This window comes from Emydura macquarii, unplaced genomic scaffold, assembly GCF_026122565.2.
Source record: "Emydura macquarii macquarii isolate MOO-44397 ecotype Brisbane River unplaced genomic scaffold, CSIRO-AGI_Emac_v2 contig_306, whole genome shotgun sequence".
Classification (NCBI taxonomy): domain Eukaryota; kingdom Metazoa; phylum Chordata; order Testudines; family Chelidae; genus Emydura; species Emydura macquarii.
In genome coordinates this window covers 5428295-5448465 of record NW_027130443.1, presented here as the reverse complement: position 1 = coordinate 5448465, position 20171 = coordinate 5428295, and the positions used below count along the sequence as shown (strand labels likewise).

The window sequence follows — 20171 nt, the reverse complement described above, 5'->3', positions numbered from 1 at the left end:
TTCTAATCTCTTCGTGCCCTGTCTCCAGACCTAGGCCTAGATGTAATTCAATTCTTTATGGGACAAAGAAGAGCAGGAGACAAGTGTAGGGTGTTGGTATATGAAGATGACGTATTGAGGTAGCCGTGTTTGCTGTGGGTATATAGATGGAGAGTCGAGGGTGGTAGCCAGGCAGAGCCTAGTGAATTACAGAAGCCAACTGAGAATGGAGAGAATGTGTCAAAATAGTTTGAGGGGGTTTCCTGCTAAATCATCATAACTGTATTCTGGGCTAAAACTCCTTGACCTTAGAGCTTTAGTTCAGAATAAAGTTATAGCTTCATAAAAGGACAATAATTTGAGCAAATTTCCGAAGTGTTATAAGGCCCAGAAGTTAAATGGAAGGCCCATAGCTCTTTGCTTTTTATGTGGTCAGTGTTTCTGTCCGTTTGTCTGCAGTGGTCTGGTTTTGAAGTAAGGTAACTGAATTGCACTGACTGAGCGCAGTATCTCGATTTCCCTGCATTCCCTTATACCTGGAATACTCCTCTCAATGTCTCTTGATGTGTTATGCATAACTTTAAATCGAGAAGATAGGGAATAGGTAGCCAGCTGTACAAGATTGGCATATCATCCCATGGAAGGGATTCTAGGGATTATCTAAACCAGTGGTTCCCAACCTTTTTGGCCACAAATATCATTTTTACAACCCTGAAGGGCCACCAGTCTCTGCCAGCAGCCTGCCCCTGCCCCCCACACATCAGCCAGATGGAAGGAGTTCAGCGAGGAGGCTCTCCCGTCCCTCTGGCTGCAGCAGGGAAGCCACATGTGTCCTGTAGCCCCTTGCTGTCTGTCTGGGTCCTTAGGCAGTGGCTCCCTTTTGTAGCCAGGGGGATGGGAGACCAGTGCTTCCCACCCTCTGTCTCCAGCAGGGACCCCAGCACCTAAAGACCCAGGCGGAGCGCTTTGCTTTGCTCCTGCTACAGCCAGGAGGAGGGGAGCGCTGATCTCCCATCCCCTTGGCTGCAGTAAGGAGCCTGCACTGGTCTTGTAGCCCCACGGCATCGTGCTCTGCCTGGATCCTTAGGCAGTGGCTCCTTTCTGCAGCCAGCGGGAGAGGGGAGCCGCGGGCCACTTTGAAAGACCCGCGGGCCATGGGTTGGGAACCACTGATCTAAACCATGAGCCTGAAGCTGGAGTGGCTCCGTATGAGAAACTCATTATGGAATTTCCCAGCGTAACTTTTCTTTGGGTAGAAAGAACGAATGTTATTTATTAGAGATTCCTCCGCACTTACACCTGTTCCAGAATGTGTAACTTGTCACTCAGACATGAGCTACAGATGTGATGCCAGAAACTCTGGATGCATGTGGATGTGAGGTTCTGGTTGTGCGTGGCCGGGTTTGCCATCTGTGATAAAGTTATCAGAAGCATTGGATCACCACGTGGCGTGCAGCTCTGCAGAACACCTGCATTTTCCCAGTCTGTTAACGCACAAGGCTGAAGGCCTGGGGGCAGCTGCTGAGGTGTAACAGCACTAACTGGTGCTTTATAAAACATTTTCCTGTACACTTGTATAATCGCTGGCCGCTGCAAAACCTCTGCCTTTTTACAGGATACCTGCTCAGTTACAATCTTTTGCCAGCCAATACTAGTCTTCGTTTCTAATTGTTGGAAAAGCAAATAAATTCTCTTATTTAAATCTGAGATTTCATCTGTTGTACAGTTGCTTCTGAGACTCTTGTGTCTGGTTTGTGATGGGATTTCAGGGACTTGCTTTTTGTCTTACGAGTGCGTGTGGTTTTCTTTTTAAAGCAACATGTCCAAGATGGCCGGAAGGAGAGCCTTGAGGGTTTTGTGAAAACTTTTGAGAAGCTGCCTACTACCGATTGCTGTCCAGGAATCTTTGCCTTAGACTGTGAAATGGTGGGTATCTGGGAGCAGAAATCCTAACTGAAAGAGGAATTTACACATGAAATAGGGCCTGTGGGAAGCTTGGGGTGGAACAGGGCAGCTCTCTGCAGCACTCTTCTGTGGAGATCTGTTTCTGCTTTTCAGCCTCCCTCAGAAAGCTGGAGAGCACGTACAGAAGAAAAGCCGCACTTGAGATGCCGGCTGCTGTTCAACAGTTACTCTGAGTGGGAGTCTTATCCATCACAGTGGGAACAGCACATTCTAATCCATGTGCATGAGGAGCCAGGGTTCAGGATGTAACAGATCAGGATAATCTAATCCTGTGCTTATAAGCATCCTTTTGATGCTGTTTATTAAAAGCGGACCTGTTCAGGATCGCTGCCTCTCAAGTTATTTTAAAAAGTGGATTATAAACTGTAGCTATCTTCTTTGTGAAGCTCTGATTAATATTTATACCAGAAGGTTACCTTGCTGTAGGAATAACTAACTCTCCCCTGATGCTGTGCTCCAAAGATCACATACTGTTGAACTACCTGTCTATAGGCCTTGCTATGCTGTTCACATACAGCTGCTAGGTACTGTGTGATGCTTCTCCTTCATTTGCCATGTTTACCATCAAATAAGACTTCTTTTTTTCCTTTGGCAGCCCATGTGATTGTCTGGCTGCATGATTGTCACATGGGTTAGTGGGAGATGTATTTTTAATTGAGATCAGCTGCTGTTATTATTTAAGATGATACATTTCTTTTGAAAAATACCCGGTAGCTGGCCAGTGTTAGCCAATGTATGCTAGCTGGCCATGCAGCAGCGGAACTGTTGGAATTCAGGAGATAACTGGTGCTAAGATGAATGAGGTGGTGACAGGGCTGGCACATAAATAACAAGATTTGGACTGCAAGCACCATGCTAAGAGCAGCTCTCTTTTCTTCTTTGGGTCTGACAGTGTTACACCAAGCAAGGACTGGAGCTGACAAGAGTAACCGTGATCAACTCCGACCTGAAAGTGGTCTATGACACCTTTGTCAAACCTGACAACAAAGTGGTGGACTACAACACCAGGTAAATCAGCCTCTCTCCTGCATGGATGGAGGGAGGGGTGGATGGAGCCTGGCCAGAGCCATTAAAAAGGCTTTTGACTCTGCTTTCTGGGGAGAGAGGTTTTTAATAACAAATGGTTTCAGCAGGCCAACACTAAAATCTTGGCATGGCTTCCCTCCCTCAGCTTGTCAGCACTCCTCTTTAGTTGACTCAAGAAGTGATGACAAGGCATTTTTAAGCCCCCTCCAGCCATTCCTCTCCAGCAGCCAAGTTCGCTGCCTCTGCAGCGTGTGGCTTCTGATTAGAATATGAAATAGCAAAGTTCACTTGTGGCTGCTTTTCCCTCTCCTATGGAGGGCACAGAGATGTCCACTCAAGCACAGCCACATAGTTGCTATGCTGACTCTTGTGGCTGCCACTCCAGTGAAGCCCTCATTTCAGTGGATCCTGTTGCAACAGACGAGCACTGTGCTGAAACGGCCCAGAAAACACGATAGTTTCCCAGAAAAGTTTACTACATTTTCTGGCAGAGGTGTGGGAAAACAAGGATGTGTCATGGAGAGCGGAGGAGCAGGGTTTCCGGGCCAGGAAAGAGCCCCACCCTGCACTCACCCTGCAGCAGCAGCTCCTGTCCTGCGGGGCTGCATCTGGCCCCTGAGGTCGCAATGCTACTCAAGTGTGGTGCGTCTGCCTTTCTGTCTCCTTCTGTGGAGGGCTGGATGCATCAAACCTGAGAGGTGAATGAATCCGTAAACTCAGGGGCTGTACCATATAACTGGAGAATTGCTAACATAGTTTCTGTTTTTAAGAAAGGGGGAAAAAGGTCCATCCGGGTAATTACAGCCCTGTTAGTTTGACCTCAGCAGTATGCAAGGTCTTGGAAAAAATTTTGAAAGAGGAAAGTAGTTAAGGACATCGATGTTAACAGGGATAAAATACAACATGGCTTTACAAAAGGTAGATCGTGTCAGACCAACCTGATCTCCTTTTTTGAGATAACAGACTTTTTAGGCAAAGGGAATGCAGTGGATCTAATTTATCTAAATTTCAGAAAGGTGTTTGATACGGTTCCACATGGGGAATTATTAGTTAAATTGGAAAAGATGGGGATTAATTTGAAAATTGAAAGGTGGATAAGGAACTGGTTAAAGGGGGAGACTATAACGGGTCATACTGAAAGGTGAACTGTCAGGCTGGAGGGAGTTACTAGTGGAGTTCCTCAGGGAACGGTCTTGGGACCAATCTTATTTAACCTTTTTATTACTGACCTTGGCACAAAATGTGGGAATGTGCTAATAAAGTTTGTGGATGACACATAGTTAGGAGGTATTGCCAATACAGAGAAGGATTGGGATATCATACAGGAAGATCTGGATGACCTTGTAAACTGGAGTAATAGAAATAGGGTGAAATTTAATAGTGGAAAGTGCAAGGTCATGCATTTAGGGACTAATGACAAGAATTTCTGCTATAAGCTGAGAATGCATCAGTTGGAAGTGACAGAGGAGGAGAAGGATCTGGGCGTATTGGTTGATCACAGGATGACTATGAGCTGCCAATGTGATGTGGCCATGAAAAAAGCTAATGCAGTCCTTGGATGCATCAGACAAGGTATTTCCAGTAGAGATAGGGAGGTGTTAGTCCCGTTATACAAGATGCTAGTGAGACCTCATCTGGAATACTGTGTGCAGTTCTGGTCCTCCATGTTAAAGAAAGATGAATTCAAACTGGAAGAGGTGCAGAGAAGGGCTACTAAGATGATCTGTGGAATGGAAAACCTGTCTTATGAAAGGAGACTCAAAGAGCGTGGCTTGTTTAGCCTAACCCAAAGAAGGTTGAGAGGAGATATGATTGCTCTCTATAAATACATCAAAGGGATAAATACCAGGGAGGGAGAGGAATTATTTAAGTTCAGTGCCAATGTGGACACAAGAACTAATGGATATAAACTGGCCATCAGGAAGTTTAGACTTGAAATTAGACACTGATTTCTAACCATCAGAGGAGTGAAGTTCTGGAATAGCCTTCCAAGGGGAGCAGTGGGGACAAAAAAAACAAACAAAACCAAGCTGGCTTCAAAACTCAGCTTGATAAATTTATGGAGGGGATGATATGATGGGACAGCCTCGTTTGGCAATGGACTGATCTTTGGTTACTGGTGGTAGATATGCCAATGGCCTGTGAAGGGATGTTAGATGGGGGGTTCTGAGTTATTACAGAGAATTCTTTCTTGGGTGTCTGGCTGGTGAGTCTTGCCCACATGCTCAGGGTTGAACTGATCACCATATTTGGGGTCAGGAAGGAATTTTCCCCCAGGGCAGATTGTCAAAGGCTCTGGGTGTTTTTCACCTTCCTTTGTAGCAATGGGCATGGGTCTCTTGCTGATGGAGTCTCTGTACCTTAAAGTCTTTAAATCATGATTTGAGGACTTTAATAACTCAGTCATAGGTTAGGAAACTATTACAGGAGTGGGGGAGGGGGTGAGCTTCTGTGGCCTGCGTTGTGCCGGAGGTCAGACTAGATGATCATATTGGTCCCTTCTGACCTTAGAGCCTATGAAGTGCAGCAACCACATAGGCCAGGTCGCAGTGCGCTGAGGGCAAAGCAGCTGCCACTGTGAGGGTCATGGACTTTATTCACAATGACCATGACCCCCGCACTAAAACCGCAGCCTTAAACACGAGCCATTGCAGTGCCAAAGGGTGACTCACTCACCGTGTCGTGCTCCAAGTGTCAGTGGTCTGAATCGCTTTATTCTTGAGAAACTTTGAGAATGTGAAGTTTTCATTGCCTCAAATGTGTGAGTGTTGCTAGGACATGGGAGGTTCCACCCCACTAAAGAGAAGTCCCCTGTTGTCTCACTGCAGGTTTTCAGGTGTGACGGAAGAGGACCTGGAGAACGCGAGCATCACCCTGCGAGACGTCCAAGCTGTTCTGTTAAACATGTTCAGTGCAGACACTATTTTGATAGGACACAGCTTAGAAAGCGATTTATTTGCACTAAAGGTAACAAAGCCTGTACCCTCCCTTCCTTTCCATTAATTTGTGTTTACAGCTTTACTGTTATGTGCCTAGTCTCTTTCTTTTGTAGCGTGGAAAGAGTTTGCTTTCCTTCTTCCCTCCTTTCTTTATCCATGTAGCCCTATTTGATAAAGAGGTAAGAGTTAACTAACTCACGGGGGCTTGGGAAAGTTTACTGCGTTAATGTCTGTAAAGCTCTTTGCCTTTCTATAGCACCCACCATCCCAGGATCTTAAAGTATCAGTAATCACAATAAAAAAAAGTCATTTACAGTTTCATCAGCACAAGATGACTGTGTTGGCCTCTTAAAGTCATTATTTTCTCTTAGCATGACAGAATCTGCCAAGAGAACTAACCCAAAAGCAATATAACAAAGCTTTACAGGCAGTGCAGTGTAAAGTCATGATCTCTAAAGGCTATGGCAGTAACGAAGACATCCCAGTAATGGCCACAGCAAGCTTCAAATAGCAATAGCATTTCAGTTTTATATTTAAAGCCACATTATCCCATTTCCTCAGTCTCCCTGATCTACATAAGTAATTATTCTGCTTGGGCTGGTGCCAGACTTGACTGTGCTATAGAGGAGATTATCCATAATGTTTGGCAGTTTTACACTTCAAAGAGCGCAGCAGGTTGTTTCCATTAAACTGCAGCTGTTCTAAAGCATTTCCATAGCTCAGCGACGAAACTATTAATGAGTAAGTGGCAAGTTGTCACGCAACATTAGCAAGTGCCTAGGAAAGGTAAAGGGGCAGATGGGAGGCTGAAGAGTCAAAATCCTGTTCAAGTCATCCTGTATCATGAATCATAAACCTAGGGGAAAAAAAGCCCTCCAGGAATCGCCCTTTCTGGCCAGACGTACAAAGTAACGTCAGTCTCCGGGATGTACTGTAAACACCCCATTCTTGAATCCAGTCCTTATGATGCTTAACCGCTCTCACACCTAGCTCCTTCATAACCCATGTTAAACACTCCTTTGGCCAGCGCAGAGGATGAATGTGTGAGTTCTCCAGTGTATAGCAAAATTGAACACATACTGGTTTGAATGCACCTGGGCTCTATCATGCTGGATCGAATCACGTACCCCGCTGTCTAGCCATTATCCTCTGATCAGTGCTTGATACTAGAAGGCTCTTTGCCCCCCGTTATGCACGTGACTGGCAGGAAATTCCTTCCTGGCCTCTGCAGTGATTTGCTTGTGCCCTGCAGCATAAGATCTGCTTACTCTGTTGCATCCTACATTAACTACAAAAGACACAACTGATCCAAATATCCAGCCCTCTTTACATCCATCTGTAAATAGAACAGGAACAGAGCCAGTCAAGCTAATTGAAACTCCCTTAAGCAGCAGTTCCTAACCTTTTTGGCTCGAGGGCCACAAATATCATTTTTACAACCCTGGAGGGCCACCAGTCTCTGCTAGCAGCCCCAACCCCCACTGTAGCCAGACGAGGAAGCTCTCCTGTCCCCCTGGCTGCAGCAGGGAAACCGCACCTGTCCTGTAGCCCTGTGCAATCCACCTGGGTCCCTAGGCAGTGGCTCCCTTCTGCAGCCAGGGGGACAGGAGATCAGCGCTCCCCTCTCTGTGGCTCCAGCAGGGACCCCAGCACCTAGGGACCCAGGTGGAGCGCTTTGCTGTGCTCCCTGCTACAGCCGGGGGGAGGGGAGCTCTGATCTGTCCCCTTGGCTGCAACAAGGCGTCTGCACTGGTCTTGAAGCCCCACGGCATCGTGCTCCGCCTGGGTCCTTAGGCAGCGGCTCCCTTCTGCAGCCAGCAGGAGAGAGGAGCAGCGGGCCACTTTGAAAGACCCCTGGGCCACAGGGTTGGGAATCACTGCACTTAAGTGATTCCCTTCCAAAGGCCCAGCCACAGCTGAGAGACCAATGGACCTGTCTGAAAGAGGCAAGAGCCTGCTCGTGCAGAGGTGTGGCATGGCCTGGGTTAAATCCAGTTAGTCCCGAAGCAGCGTGTAGTCTGTTCTAAAGGGCCCATCTCAAGGAGCGACTCTAACTGTGTAACGAGCTGTGTGAAGACTCCTTCGGGAGCATGGGAGCGTCTCTGGAGCCAGGCTGCGTGACTAGCGGCCCTGTTGTTTGGAGGAGTTTTAATGGCTGAATTGAGACTGGATTTAAGCAGCTTTGAATGCTGAGAGGAATTCGTGCATGGTCTGGGCAGACGTTCTGGCTGGCAGAAGATTCTGTTCAGGACACTTCTGTTCAGTTCAGCCAGAACCGCCTGTGGAAATGGTTTGATGGGAGCCTTGTGGTGGTACCTAAGGGTGATCAAGGTCTTGCCTGAGGTGTGTGGTTAATCTCAGTTAATGCACTGACTGCTCCAAGGAGGGGAAACAAACAACCGTGTTTTCCTCCCCCAGCTTATCCATGGCACAGTGGTGGATACGTCAGTTGTCTTTCCCCACCGGCTGGGTTTGCCTTACAAACGAGCACTCCGGACCCTGATGGCAGACTACCTCAAGCGCATCATCCAGGACAATGGTGAGACTGCAGAGAAGGGGGAGACGGGAACATTGCTTTCCCATCTAATCCCAGCTACTGGGCGAGTGCCTCCATTCCTGTCTCCCTTGCTGCCCTGACTTCCACGTGTGCACCCCCCAATTTTGCCTCTGCGCAGCTGAGAGTGGGGTCCCACTCCGCTAGGTGCTGTGCAAACCCCTACCCAGACAGTCCTTGCCCCAAACAGCTTTCGCTCTTAAGAGACAACACACAGGATGGGAGAAAGGAAGAGCGGTTGTCCCCGCAGTACAGATGGGGAACAAGGCACAGAGAGAGTCAGTGACCTGCCCAAGGCCAATAGAATCTATAGCAGAGCTGGAGGTTGACCCCACATCTCCTGAGGCCTGGTCTGTGCCATCCTTCCTCTTTGTTCCATGTCTCGAAGCTGCCCGTCATGCCCCTGTACGCACGGAGACCAGCCTCCTTGTGGGGAGGGGTCTAGCAAGCTGATGTCAGCGCCTCTCCTCCAAACCTCTTCTGAAAACCCACTCAGTGAGCCTGCTAGCTGAGTCACATTCACGCGTCTCTGTCCAGTTGCACCATAGCCATCGGGACCTCTGGACTGCAAACTCCTCTGGGCAGGGATCTTGCTTTCCGGTCTGGCCGTTATGCAGGCTCCAGGGCGCTTTCCGTCTTTGAAGTGGCTGCCGGCCCCATGACCAATTTCTGTAAAGCAAGTGTTAGCTGTTGCCTTCTCCTTGTGGGGAGGGGTCTAGCAAGCTGATGTCAGTGCTGAGATTTAGGGGGAATTCAGCTGTCTGAGTCACATAACACACCCCGGTACTTCTGTTCTGCTCTGGGGTGTGTGAAGCTCCCACTGGCATCTGTCAGATTGGAGTTTCCCCCTAAGAGTGAAACTGTCTCTGCTGTGTTTTGCTCCTGACTCCCACACGAGACAATCCTGGGGCCTCCAACTGAAATGAGGTGCCCAGCACGGATTCGCTCCCCTCCGAGGATGGGTTAAGTGCTGTGTAGAACAGCAGTCACTTGACAACTTTGTTTCCCTGTTAGAACCTCGGAAGCTGGCTGCTCCCTGTGCAACGAGAATGACGCTCGCAATGTAATTGCAGGGGCTTTTGAGGCCACTAGCTCCCGATTAAGTGTCTGCATTAGTCCCCTCCCACCTTCGAATATAAACTGGAACCCTCATGCACTCTTGAGTCCGTGCACAGAGGCCAAGCCTAGGATGCCTGTCCCGCTGTGGCTAACTGTGGCATTTGTGTCTCTCGTTCTCAGTGGAAGGACATGACTCCAGTGAGGACGCCAGCGCGTGCATGGAGCTGATGATCTGGAGGATCAAAGAAGATGCTAAAGTGAAACGATGACTTGCGCTCTTTCTCTCTCCTGTTCCTCCTTCGCCTCTTTGAAGCAGTGCAATAAATAGTCAGAGTAACACTGTTCACCTGTACCCAGCAGCATGCATATCCCAGATTCCCCTATGCACTCGCTGGTATCTATGGAACATAGAGACTGCTGCTGGCACAGCTGACGGGTTCTGCCTCTCAGCTGGCAAGGGTCACGTGTCCAGGTAGTGGCTCTGACATCCTCTCGACTCCACCAGAGGGATGTTCTGTGATGCAGTAGTTGCCTTGTAGGCATGACAAGGCCGCTTTGAGTAGTACAACCAGAGAGAGGCTCTTTATTCTCTAGGAGAAGCCTTTAGAGGCATGTTGGATACATCAGAAATGATCTTTTCTACGAAGCTAGATAACTTTTTTTTTATTTCTGATTTAGATTTGAAGGGTTGCACAGCAGCTGCCTTTGTCTTATGAAGCAAACAGCTGCTCCCAGTGGCTGGACAGTGGGAAACAGTCAGAAAAGTTGAGTAGGAAGGGTGTGAAATGGGAAACATTTGGTAGCTGGCATGTGAATTGCAGAAAGGATGGTGGATAGAGAATTGGGTCACCCAGAAAGGATCATAGCAAGAACCCATCGCAAGGGAGTATGCCAGTGTTGGAGGAGATGCTGACCTTAAAAGGCAGCAAATGGGAAGAGCTGGGCTGGGCAGGAGAGGAGGCGGAGGAATGGTGATGACCGTCACGAGACTCGCGTAGTTGCTGTGCCTGGATCCTTCTGAACAAGTGCAGGGCTCTGTGTAGATCCTGGGTGGTGACCAGAAAAAAGCTGGCAGGTGAAGAAGCCGGAAGTGTCTTATGCTCCACGGACATCAGGGAAGCCACCAGCTGCTGTGGCAGTCAGTTTCAGTGATACGGCAGGCAGGTGCGCAGGACAACGAAGAAGGCTGTGACGCCATAGGGCGACTCCAGCTGTCAAGGACAGGAGGAATTTAGCCTTACTAAGTTGGTGAGGGGGCAAGTGGCATTAAAAGGGCTGATTTACACTCTGGCTGGCTGTGTGGTGGCATCCAGCGAGTGCCCTTCTCTGCAGCCGCTGGGTGACTTCGCAGGACAGCAGGAGCTGGCTCCCTCTAGGTTGTGCCCTGAGCTGCCAGAGCATCTCCATTTTGCTTACAAGAAGCGAGGCGGAAAGGTTGCCAGTGGGAGCTGGGCGCTGTTGGCACTGGCTGTTACTGTGTAGGCCAGTGTTCAGGGATCCCTGCGGACTGACCCCTTTAGTGGGGGATTTAGCAAGATCAAAGCAATAGGTGAAAAGGGTGGTTTTTAAACTGGCTTTTGCTGAAATTGGGTTTTTTTTTTTAAAAATCCTCCAGTTCTCTCTCTCTCTCCCTCTCTTACAGCGCCCCTCCCCATCTCTTTCTGTAGTCTCAATATACTAGACATATTTATTTATGAATAGTAACTCAGATAATAGTGACAGGAATAGCCAGGGCTTTGATGGCTTGACTTCAAATGTAGCATATCCGTGGTGCCCCTTTCTAGTCCCTTTTGCATTCAGGGCTCAAGCAGGGTTGAGAGAGAAATGGCCGTTGACTCCGAGTCTTGTCTGAACTGAGGTCGGAGGAGCAGCTGAGCCCAGACGTCGCTGGCTTTTGGAAGGGCAGAACGCTGCTTTGCTGACACCCCCTTCAGGAGCTAAATACAGCAGACAGAAAATCGCTTCCACTAGCTGCCATCAGTTTGTTCTAGGTTTCTGCAGCCCTGAAGGGGGTTTGTCCTAGAATGCATAACTCCCGTCCCGTCTTTCCCCAGTGCTGAGCACGCTGGCCCTTACCCTCCAGACTGTCTGCTCTCTGGAGTCCAGGGCACCGTGTGCATGGGAGACGTGGGTGGCTGGGCTGACGTGTGGTACTGTGCATTACTGCAGTACGCCCCGCTGCACTGTTCCTCTCCTAAAATGGCTGGCTGTGAATATGACGGTTGAACTCTGTACGAATGAGTAGCTGTGTGTGTTCAGGGTGAGATGTATTCCCCCTCCTCCCCACACACTAGAAAAGTCTCTGTGTACTTTAGATTCTGTTAACATTCATAGGTTACAGACTGTATGACCCTGCTGCATCCCTCCATCTACAGCAACCCCCACCGCATTTACTGTATCGGCCCCAGGGGCTTGCTTGGTTTGGGGGCTTGGTCGGGGCGACCATGGCTCTTTATTTGCAGCATTGCCCTTAGACGCTTGCAGTGCTGAGCAAAGCCATCAGCCGGAGGGGACTCAAAAGGCTCCATTGCTTCCCTGCCCATCCCGGCTCTTTGTGGGAACCAGGGCTAACGGGTCTAGATTCGCTTTCTCTGAAGATCCATCCCCAAGTGGCTCAGCTTTGCCCATCTCCCCCCTCACTGACATGCTGTGTCGCAGCAACTCCCTTAGTGCAGACCCCTCTGCTGAGCTCTGCCTGGCTGAGTCAGCTTCTCGCTGTATGTATGAGGCCTGCATGGGAAGGGGGGGTCCTCAAAACCCCACCACACTTCTGAGCAGGTGACCTTGGCCGACTCCCTCTCCCCGGCTATTACCGACTCTGTTCGCAAGGCCCATCTTGAGAGCTGTGCTGCTGGTCTGGTGGGGGAGGACAGATTTCTCTTCGGAGGCACTTACTAGTAACTAAAACGTAGGCGTTAACACCGTCTTTGCTGCTAATAGGCTGCCAGTGGGGACTGTTACCAGCCTGCATCTGCTCCCCCTTGTGGTTAACAGCCTAGCTATAGACAGCAGCCTGCTAGAGCAGAGGGGTGAGCCTAGCGGCCCTCCTGTTACTGCCGAGACATGAACTGTTTAGCAATAAAGCTGGGAGCAGCATTGGATTCGAGGCAGGCTCTTGCCTTCAGGACGTTTTTCCAGTCAGCTTTTCCTTTAGGCTGGAACTGGAAAACCTCCGATTTTTGTTCTCGCCTTTGCTGGGAACTGGCCCTGGCTGCTTTTCCCCAGAAAGGCTAAAATCCCTTTGTTCCAGAGCAGAAGTGGCCTTGGCCGTGGATATCGCCACCACTTAGTGGACGGCCTCCCGGGAGGGCGAATGGCGCAAAGGTTCATTCCCCAGCTATACTCCTCCAGCGCAAAGTTCCTGTGGGCCTATGTAGCGGGGAGGTGGAGGGGTATAGAAGGCTCATCTACTCTGATGGGCTGCCATCACTAATGGTTAGAGGGCAGAGGGTTGAGAGAGAAACCTGTTGGGAGAGATGGTTTAGGCCACGTTTCCAACAGTGGAAATTGTGGCGCTTCCATTTCCCCCTTCAATTTTCTGTCCAGCATCTTTCAGTTGTAGCAGTAGCCCAGACTGAACAATACTCTACAAGGAGGTTTCTGGCTACGTTCATTGTCGGGGGTTGGATCCCCTTCATCTAGCTAGGAGGTTGAGAGCCATATTCCACATTGTTTCATATGTTGTGCACTTCCCACTCAGTCCCTATTCAGTGCAGTCATCTGTGTGCTGCAAAATCAGGCCTCTTGCTTTACAGCTGTATTGTTACTAATTCCATCTCCTCCCCACCACCTGTTTTCTGCCCCCCTCCCATCAGGAACGTGGCAGGACTGTAGATTTAGCTGCAGGTTAACCAGCTGGCCTGGGGTCTTCCCTTCCCCCCCCTTGCAGGAATGCACTCTTGGAAGCGCGTGCGACTCTGTAACATTGTAATGGCAAAGGCCTCGCGTGGATAGGTTTTTGGACTGTACAAACACTGTAACCTGTTACTTTTTGTAATTATTTTTAATAAAAAGGTGATGAAGAGACATGTGAGCTGTTCGCTCTGAGGCTCATGGATGGTGTGTGCTTCCAAAACTGAACTGTTCCTCTGCCACTGCCACGCTGCTATGCTCAACTCAGTACTATGGATGGGAGAGGCCCACCAGCCCGGCCCATTGCTCTCTGCACTTCTCCTTTGGAGCAGCCTTTGAGTAGATCCGGATCAGACAGTTGACACCACTATATAGCACTTGTCATCTCACGGGTTTGCAAAGTATCTTGCAGTTGGTGTCCATTCAGCACCACTGCAGAGCAGTGGGTGGAGGGGGGGATACATTGCTCTGCACAAGAGGCACCCGAAGGTAAATTTTGACCAAGCCACTAAGCTAAGTATGTCTAGGGCTCTTGGTGTCTGTACCAAGCACCTGCTGTCAGGGGTCCTTGGAGAGAGACTCCCACCCCATAAACCGCCTGGAGTTTAATTTCTTTCTTGCTGAAGGAAAAAGGGTGAAGTGAGCTTTCATCAAACCCCCCCTCAATGGTAGGCAAACTGTATGGAGTGAAGAATCATTCCACCCATGACTGAAATGCAGCCAGCTCTGGGGTGGAACTTCCATTCTCAGCACAGTACACAACGGGTAAGCTAGGAGTGAAGAACACAAAGTCCAATCGAAACTCCAAGCATGACTTTTAGTAAACAGCAGAAAATTCCCCCATGCCTCCTCTCGGCTCTTGATACGTGATGCGTGGTTGGCATAGCTTGTCCCCTCCAGGATAGCGCCCCTACCAGTGTCAGTTCATAACAGGCCACGGTGCTACGTTCAGTCATTAACTCTCCCAACAGCTTGATTTTACTTCTACGTCTCACGTCGAAGCCTGAGCAGGGCCAGTGCTACTACCTAATGAGAGCCCAGCTGGAGCCGGAGAGGGGAAATGCATCTTCTAATGGGCAAGGTGGCTGGTGGGCCGTGATCTGTTTCAAGAGGAACTTCTGCCTTCCCTCCACTGACGTCATGCTGCAGCACGCGGCCAAGTTACGGGAAGTGTTGCGGCTTCGTTACGCGTGCGGCCAAGCTGTCTGGTTGGGTCCCGCCCTCGCCTGGCAGGCTGGATGGCTGGGTTCTGCTCCCAGTCCTGCCCCACTGCTCTTGGGTAGCACTTTAGCTCCCCCTTGTTGTGTGTTTACGATGGAGGTGGCGGTGACAGCCGGATGGTGGGAGGATGGATACTGGGGAAGTGCCTTTGCTCTGCGGTAAGGGCAGCGGGAGGAGAGCAAGGGGAGGGACTCCTCTGCAGGCGGGAATGACCGATGGGCTGCGATCCAATGGGGGTGATTGGCCTCGTGGCTCTCCGCAGAGGAGCTCGTTGGGAAGTGGGGTACCCCGACCCCACCATCAAAGTCCTCCCCTCACGTAAGGTGTGGCCACGGCCCAAGTGATGCCCGCCAGCATTAGAGAGAGGCTCAGCTGTGAGCTAGGACTTCATCCAGGGCAGCACAGGTGTGGGGCGCTGTGCAGGGCTGCTGCTGGCCTACTCCATCAGCAGAGGGAGCGTGGCGCTCAATGCATCCATAGCCCAGGATGCTACATCACCCCCCGTCTCCTCGGCTGCACCCATCTGCCGCCCTGCCCTGAGTTTACCCTGTGCCATAGGGACAGCTGTGTGCCGCGGCCAGGAGACTTTCGCCCCCCAGCCACTTGCAATGCACCAGGGCCTGCAGGAGCGAGGCCAAAGTAATTGGCCCTTTCAGCCAAAGATCTCAAAGCGCTTGCTGTGCCGTTAAACCTGCCTTCGGAGCTAGGACAGCGTTGGTAGCCACAGCACGGCCGCCCAGGCTCCTGTTCCGCTCCCAGATCTGGGAGCAGAACCCCAGGCGTGGGCTTCACTGCCTCTTCCTCTAAGCCACAGGCCACGCTCTTTCCCCCTGCAGGGAATAGATGCCACAGTCCAACCTGCCAGGGCTCTGCTCTTAGCTCCCAGAGCACGCCCCTACGCCCAGTTCTCACGGCCAGTCCGCCTGTGCTTACTAGTAACTAGCTCCCATCCTGTCCCAGAGCTGGGCTGGGATCCCAGGAGCCTTCTCCACGAGCCCCTCCGCCCACCTGCCCTGGCTCCAGCCCCATCAATCTTGCAAATGGAGAAGTTAAGTGCCCGTCAGGGAAGCTGATTCAGCACCGAGAGAAGGTTAAGGTAAAAAGTTCAAATTAAAAATAATAGGCCATTAGATGACCTCACCGGCAATGCGTTTTATTTAAGGCACTCGTTATGTCTTTGACAAGATCACTGGTTACTTAGGATGTCATAAAAGTCGTGGCTCACCTGCAATCTCCGCCCTCCCCGGCTGTCTGGACGTCTCACCCCTTCTCGTCAGCCTTTATGGGCTGGCAAGGGGCTTGAGGACTTGCATTGAACTCTCCGGCTCTCCTAGCCCCCAAGGAGAAGCTCCAGAAAGGCAGTTGCACTGAGGGCCGCTCACCTGCCGAGGTGTGAGACAGAAACAATGTCCACAGGTGACAGTGGGTCGGTCACGGTTAAAGGGGCAAAACCCGAGTCTCTGCTCTTTTTTGCTCCTTTATATAAGACACTGGGAAAATGGGGTGAGTCACCCTTTTGTAGCTGATCCACGTAGAGGATAACAACCTTATATTGCTGTTAGCTCGAGAGGCAGAAGCTGGTGCTATAGATGCTGAAGTCCCTTGGTCCTATAATCAGGGGTCATCAGCAAGGATTGGGACCTTCCACACAGGCCACTGGAGTGCAGGAGTTGCTCTGTTTGCTGTTAAGATGATTAATTCCTAGATCCCCAGGTCAGAAGGGACCCCTGGGATCATCTAGTCCAACCTCCTGTATAGCACAGGCCAGAGAACAGCCCCACACCGACTCCTACAGCAGAGCTTTTAAAAAAACAGCCAGTCCTGGTTCACAAATGGGCAGTGGGCTTTTTTTCTCGATATGGGTTGGAAATACAGGTCTGGTCCAGCCTGTCTTGCACGGGACGCTGGATCGGCTGCAAAACCAGATGGGTTCTGACATCGTTAACAAAGTGAAACCCAAGTAAGTGGAAAGGGGGAGGAGTTCACTCAAGCTGTTGAAAGCCCTTTGTCATTTTTTGGTTTGTTTTTACCCAAACCCCATTAACTCAAACTCCCGAGTAACAGTTCAGAGCAAGGGTCTCTGTTATACATCCAACCCTCCTCCCTTTTTCAGTGAAGGACTAAGAAAGCTCCCAAAATGTATATCTCTGGGTCCTCCAATGGGTCCTCCAGCAAAGCCTGGGGAGGTAAGACCTGATCTCCCTGCTGCTCTGAAGTTCAAAGAGCGGGAGTAGAAATATTCAGGGTTCTTTTTTCTTCATAAGGCACCAACAAAAAGCCATATACCAAGTTGTTCTTTATCCAGCCTTTTCCAAGTCACCTTTTTAATAATTTATTATGTGTATTGCACCCAAGATGGCAGCCTTGTTGTGCTAGGTGCTGGACAAACACCTGGGAGAGCTGTCTGAATAGAGACCGGGAGGCTTGTTATCCCCATTTTGCTGGTGGGGCGCTGAGATGCGGAGAGATGAAAAGACTTACGCAAGGTCACACAGTCAGATTGTGCCAGAGCTGGGAATTGGACCCAGATCTCCTGCATCCCAGCTCTGCTGCTTAACCACAAGAGCAACCTGCCTTGCTTTAAACTCTCCGCCTAAACAGCGCCTGACAGGATGAAGACGCAGCAAAGGGTCTCGGAGAAAGGATTTGTGTCATCTTCAGACTCGAGAGGCTGAAACAAACCTAGACGACATAACGCCACTTGTCCCCTGGGTATGTGCCGGTTGATTATGGCATCAGGGCTCCGTTGGAGGTCAGAGGTGACCGAGCTGCAAAGCCCCGGTATTAACCTCCTACCCCTTTGTCCTGTTGTGCTGGTGCTCGCTCCGTGGGGTGCCGCGGCTCGGGGCCCAGAGCCTTACATTGTGCTGAGTATCGATCCGGGAGGCTGAGCCTGATTTAAAGCCTATCTTTAGTTAATTTCCCAGTGTAAGCTCTTTACTGGCTGATTCGTGCCACTGGGATCCCTGTGTCCGCGGGTTTGTCATGGACGCAGGGACCTGCTGGGGAATTGGTAGTGCTGTCATGGCTTGTCTCTGGTTGTGAAGTGTGTGTGTGTGGGGAGGGGACTGGCTGGCACGTGATCCAAGGGGACAATGCCCCTTACTCAAAGGAAACCTGGGCTGGTGTTGTCAATAACCCTCCTTCCCTTGGGAGGCCGGTGCCAGAGCGCTGTCTGCAGAGCTTTCATTGCAACGTATTGCCTGCTTAATCACCCGCTAGAGAGAATTAATATATTTTTAAAGTGCAGCGCGGGGGAGAGTTTCCAAAGCACAGCTGAAGCCAGGAGGCTGTTTCTTTCTGACCTCAGTGGCAGCCGAGGAGTTGCTGTTTGTGTTGCCCTAAAGTCAATCCCCTGAATTGTCCAGTCTCCCCAGCAATACTGAAAATAGGGTGAAACCTTGGGCTCCCTGAAGTCACGGGGCATTTTGCTGTTGACTTCAGTGGGGCCAGGATTTCACCCTTAGGGGGGTGCAGTCAGGGCACTGGACTCAGGAGAGTTCGTTAGCTCTGCCGAATGTTCCTGGCCTTTTGATCAGCCCACCGGATAATCACGCTGGGGCTGTGTCCTGCTGTGCAGTGGATTCCCTGCGGCCCGTACAGTATATTCATCCCATGCTTGTGTTGGGACTAGCCTCTAGGTAGGGCCGGGACTCACCTGGCGCTGGCGTAGGACTGGCCTGGCTTGACAAAGGCTCCACCCGTGAACTGCTACGATCCTGTCCCCCTCCGAGCACGGCTGGAATATTGATGTGGTGTGTCACCTTCACCAGACGGCACCAGCCTGATCTCCGGCACTCGAATGGGAACCAGTCTTGCCTCGGTTTTGGAAAGCCAGGAGGCCCTTGGAGTGGTTGGCGGAGGATTTGCTTCTTCCTTTTGGGGGGGTGGGGGGCCTTGATTAACTCAACAACTAATTTTAAAACCGAAGAAATGGCCTTTGACAGCCGGCGAGCCCAGGGCTAAACACTCGGGGGATTTGATGGAAAGGAAAAGTGCCAAGCTCAGAAGCTTTGGCAGGGCTTCCCTAGGGGTGTGATTAGACAGGAAACCTGCTCCACCAGCCTCTCTTATCCCCCGGCCGCGAGACCCAGGCCTGGTTACATCAGCTTGGAACGGACGGTTCTGCAGGGCGGCTGGCCACGGCAGAGCTACGTGCTTGGGAATTGCTACCCAAAGCAGGCGCGGAGCCAGCCAGAACCAGGGCCGGGGTGGGGCCTTGCACACACAGAGAGCATAGACGTGTAACTAGGGTGACCAGGTGTCCTGATGGTACAGCGACAATCCTGATATTCAGAGCGCTGGCTTATATAGGCCCCTATTGCCCCTCACCCCCGCCTCACTTTTCACATGTGCTGTCTGGTCACCCTACGTGTAACCCACATCTACATCGGCTCCTGGGGGGGTCTGGCACCTCCTCTGAAGCCGATGGTGCTGGCCACTGTCTGAGAAATGACACTGAGCTGGACGCTCCTTGGGTCTGCTCCTTTATAGCAATTCCTGTGTTCCCCATTAATCCGCTACAGCGCTTTGTTCCCTGCTGCTGGCTGGATTCCTAGATCCCCAGGCCAGAGGGGCCCCTAGTGATCATCTGGTCTGACCTCCCGCCTCGCACAGGCCAGAGAACGTCTCCAAAGCAATCCCTGGTGCAGAGCGTCTCGAAAAGCACCCAACCTTGACTTACAAATTGGCAGCGAGGCCAGAGGTGTGAGGCTGCTGGCGGCTGCCAGCTACCCCAGGACTGGTTCTTTAGTGCAATCGCTAGACCTGTGAGTTTTTAGGTCCAGAGTCCCTGGTTCAGTCCTGGCTGACGCCCTCCCCAGGGTCCTGCTTACGGGAGGAGTGGGGAAGGGACTGCAGTCAAACAAAGAAAATAAACTGAGCCTTTGGTGCAATTAACCGTCCCAGGACTCAAAGATTAAGCCGGCGAGAATGCCGCAGTTACCTTGGATGGGACTTGATTATTAGCGCTTCTCCTGCTTCAAAGCATAGCCCAGCCCCGCACTGATGAGCGTTAGGAAGAAACTTCCCCTGGGGCAGATTATCCCCTAGGGGTTTCTCGCCCCTTCCCCTGAAACAGCGGGTGTTGGCCACTGTCCGAGACGGGGCTGGACCCCGAGTCTGAGTTAGTGTGGGGCGTCCGATGGGGGAAAGGAACAGCCGGGTTTAAATAAGAGCTGGAGGGGATGAAGTCCTGCATGGCTGGAGAGCTGCCCTGTGGAGGGAAGCGTCAGGTCGCCGCGGCACAACCCCGGTGACTGATCAGACCCTGAACGGGGACTAGCAGCTTCTGAAACCGTCGGCTAGGGGCCAAATGCAGCACAGGGCATATGTTTGTGTGACTACCATATGCAGGTGTGTGGGTGTGTGTGTGAGAAAGCAACACACTGCCCCCTACTGCCTGGAATTGGAACTGATCAGATGTGTCACAGGCCCTTTACTGCCAACCACTACCAGAGCGCTGCTGGGTGCTAGCTGCTGCTTTTGCTCAAGAAGTAGCTGCTGGCGCCTTTGGGGCGGATGGTCAGGAGTTCTCTCCCTCCCGATGACGGGGTGCACAGTGGTGGAGTCACTGG

The 20171-nt window shown here is 51.0% G+C and overlaps 1 protein-coding gene across 2 annotated transcripts in view; it reads left to right on the top strand.

Moving 5' to 3' along the window:
• The window catches only part of REXO1 (RNA exonuclease 1 homolog), a 60284-nt gene extending 46736 nt beyond the window's left edge, over positions 1-13548 (top strand). For both annotated transcript variants that reach the window (XM_067557595.1, XM_067557585.1), the window contains exons 12-16: positions 1795-1905; positions 2837-2952; positions 5799-5937; positions 8328-8448; positions 9703-13548. In XM_067557595.1, the coding sequence (XP_067413696.1) occupies positions 1795-1905; positions 2837-2952; positions 5799-5937; positions 8328-8448; positions 9703-9791 (576 nt within the window). In that variant the 3' untranslated portion in view covers positions 9792-13548. The remainder of the gene's footprint in view (positions 1-1794; positions 1906-2836; positions 2953-5798; positions 5938-8327; positions 8449-9702) is intronic.
• The last annotated feature ends 6623 nt before the right edge of the window (positions 13549-20171 follow it).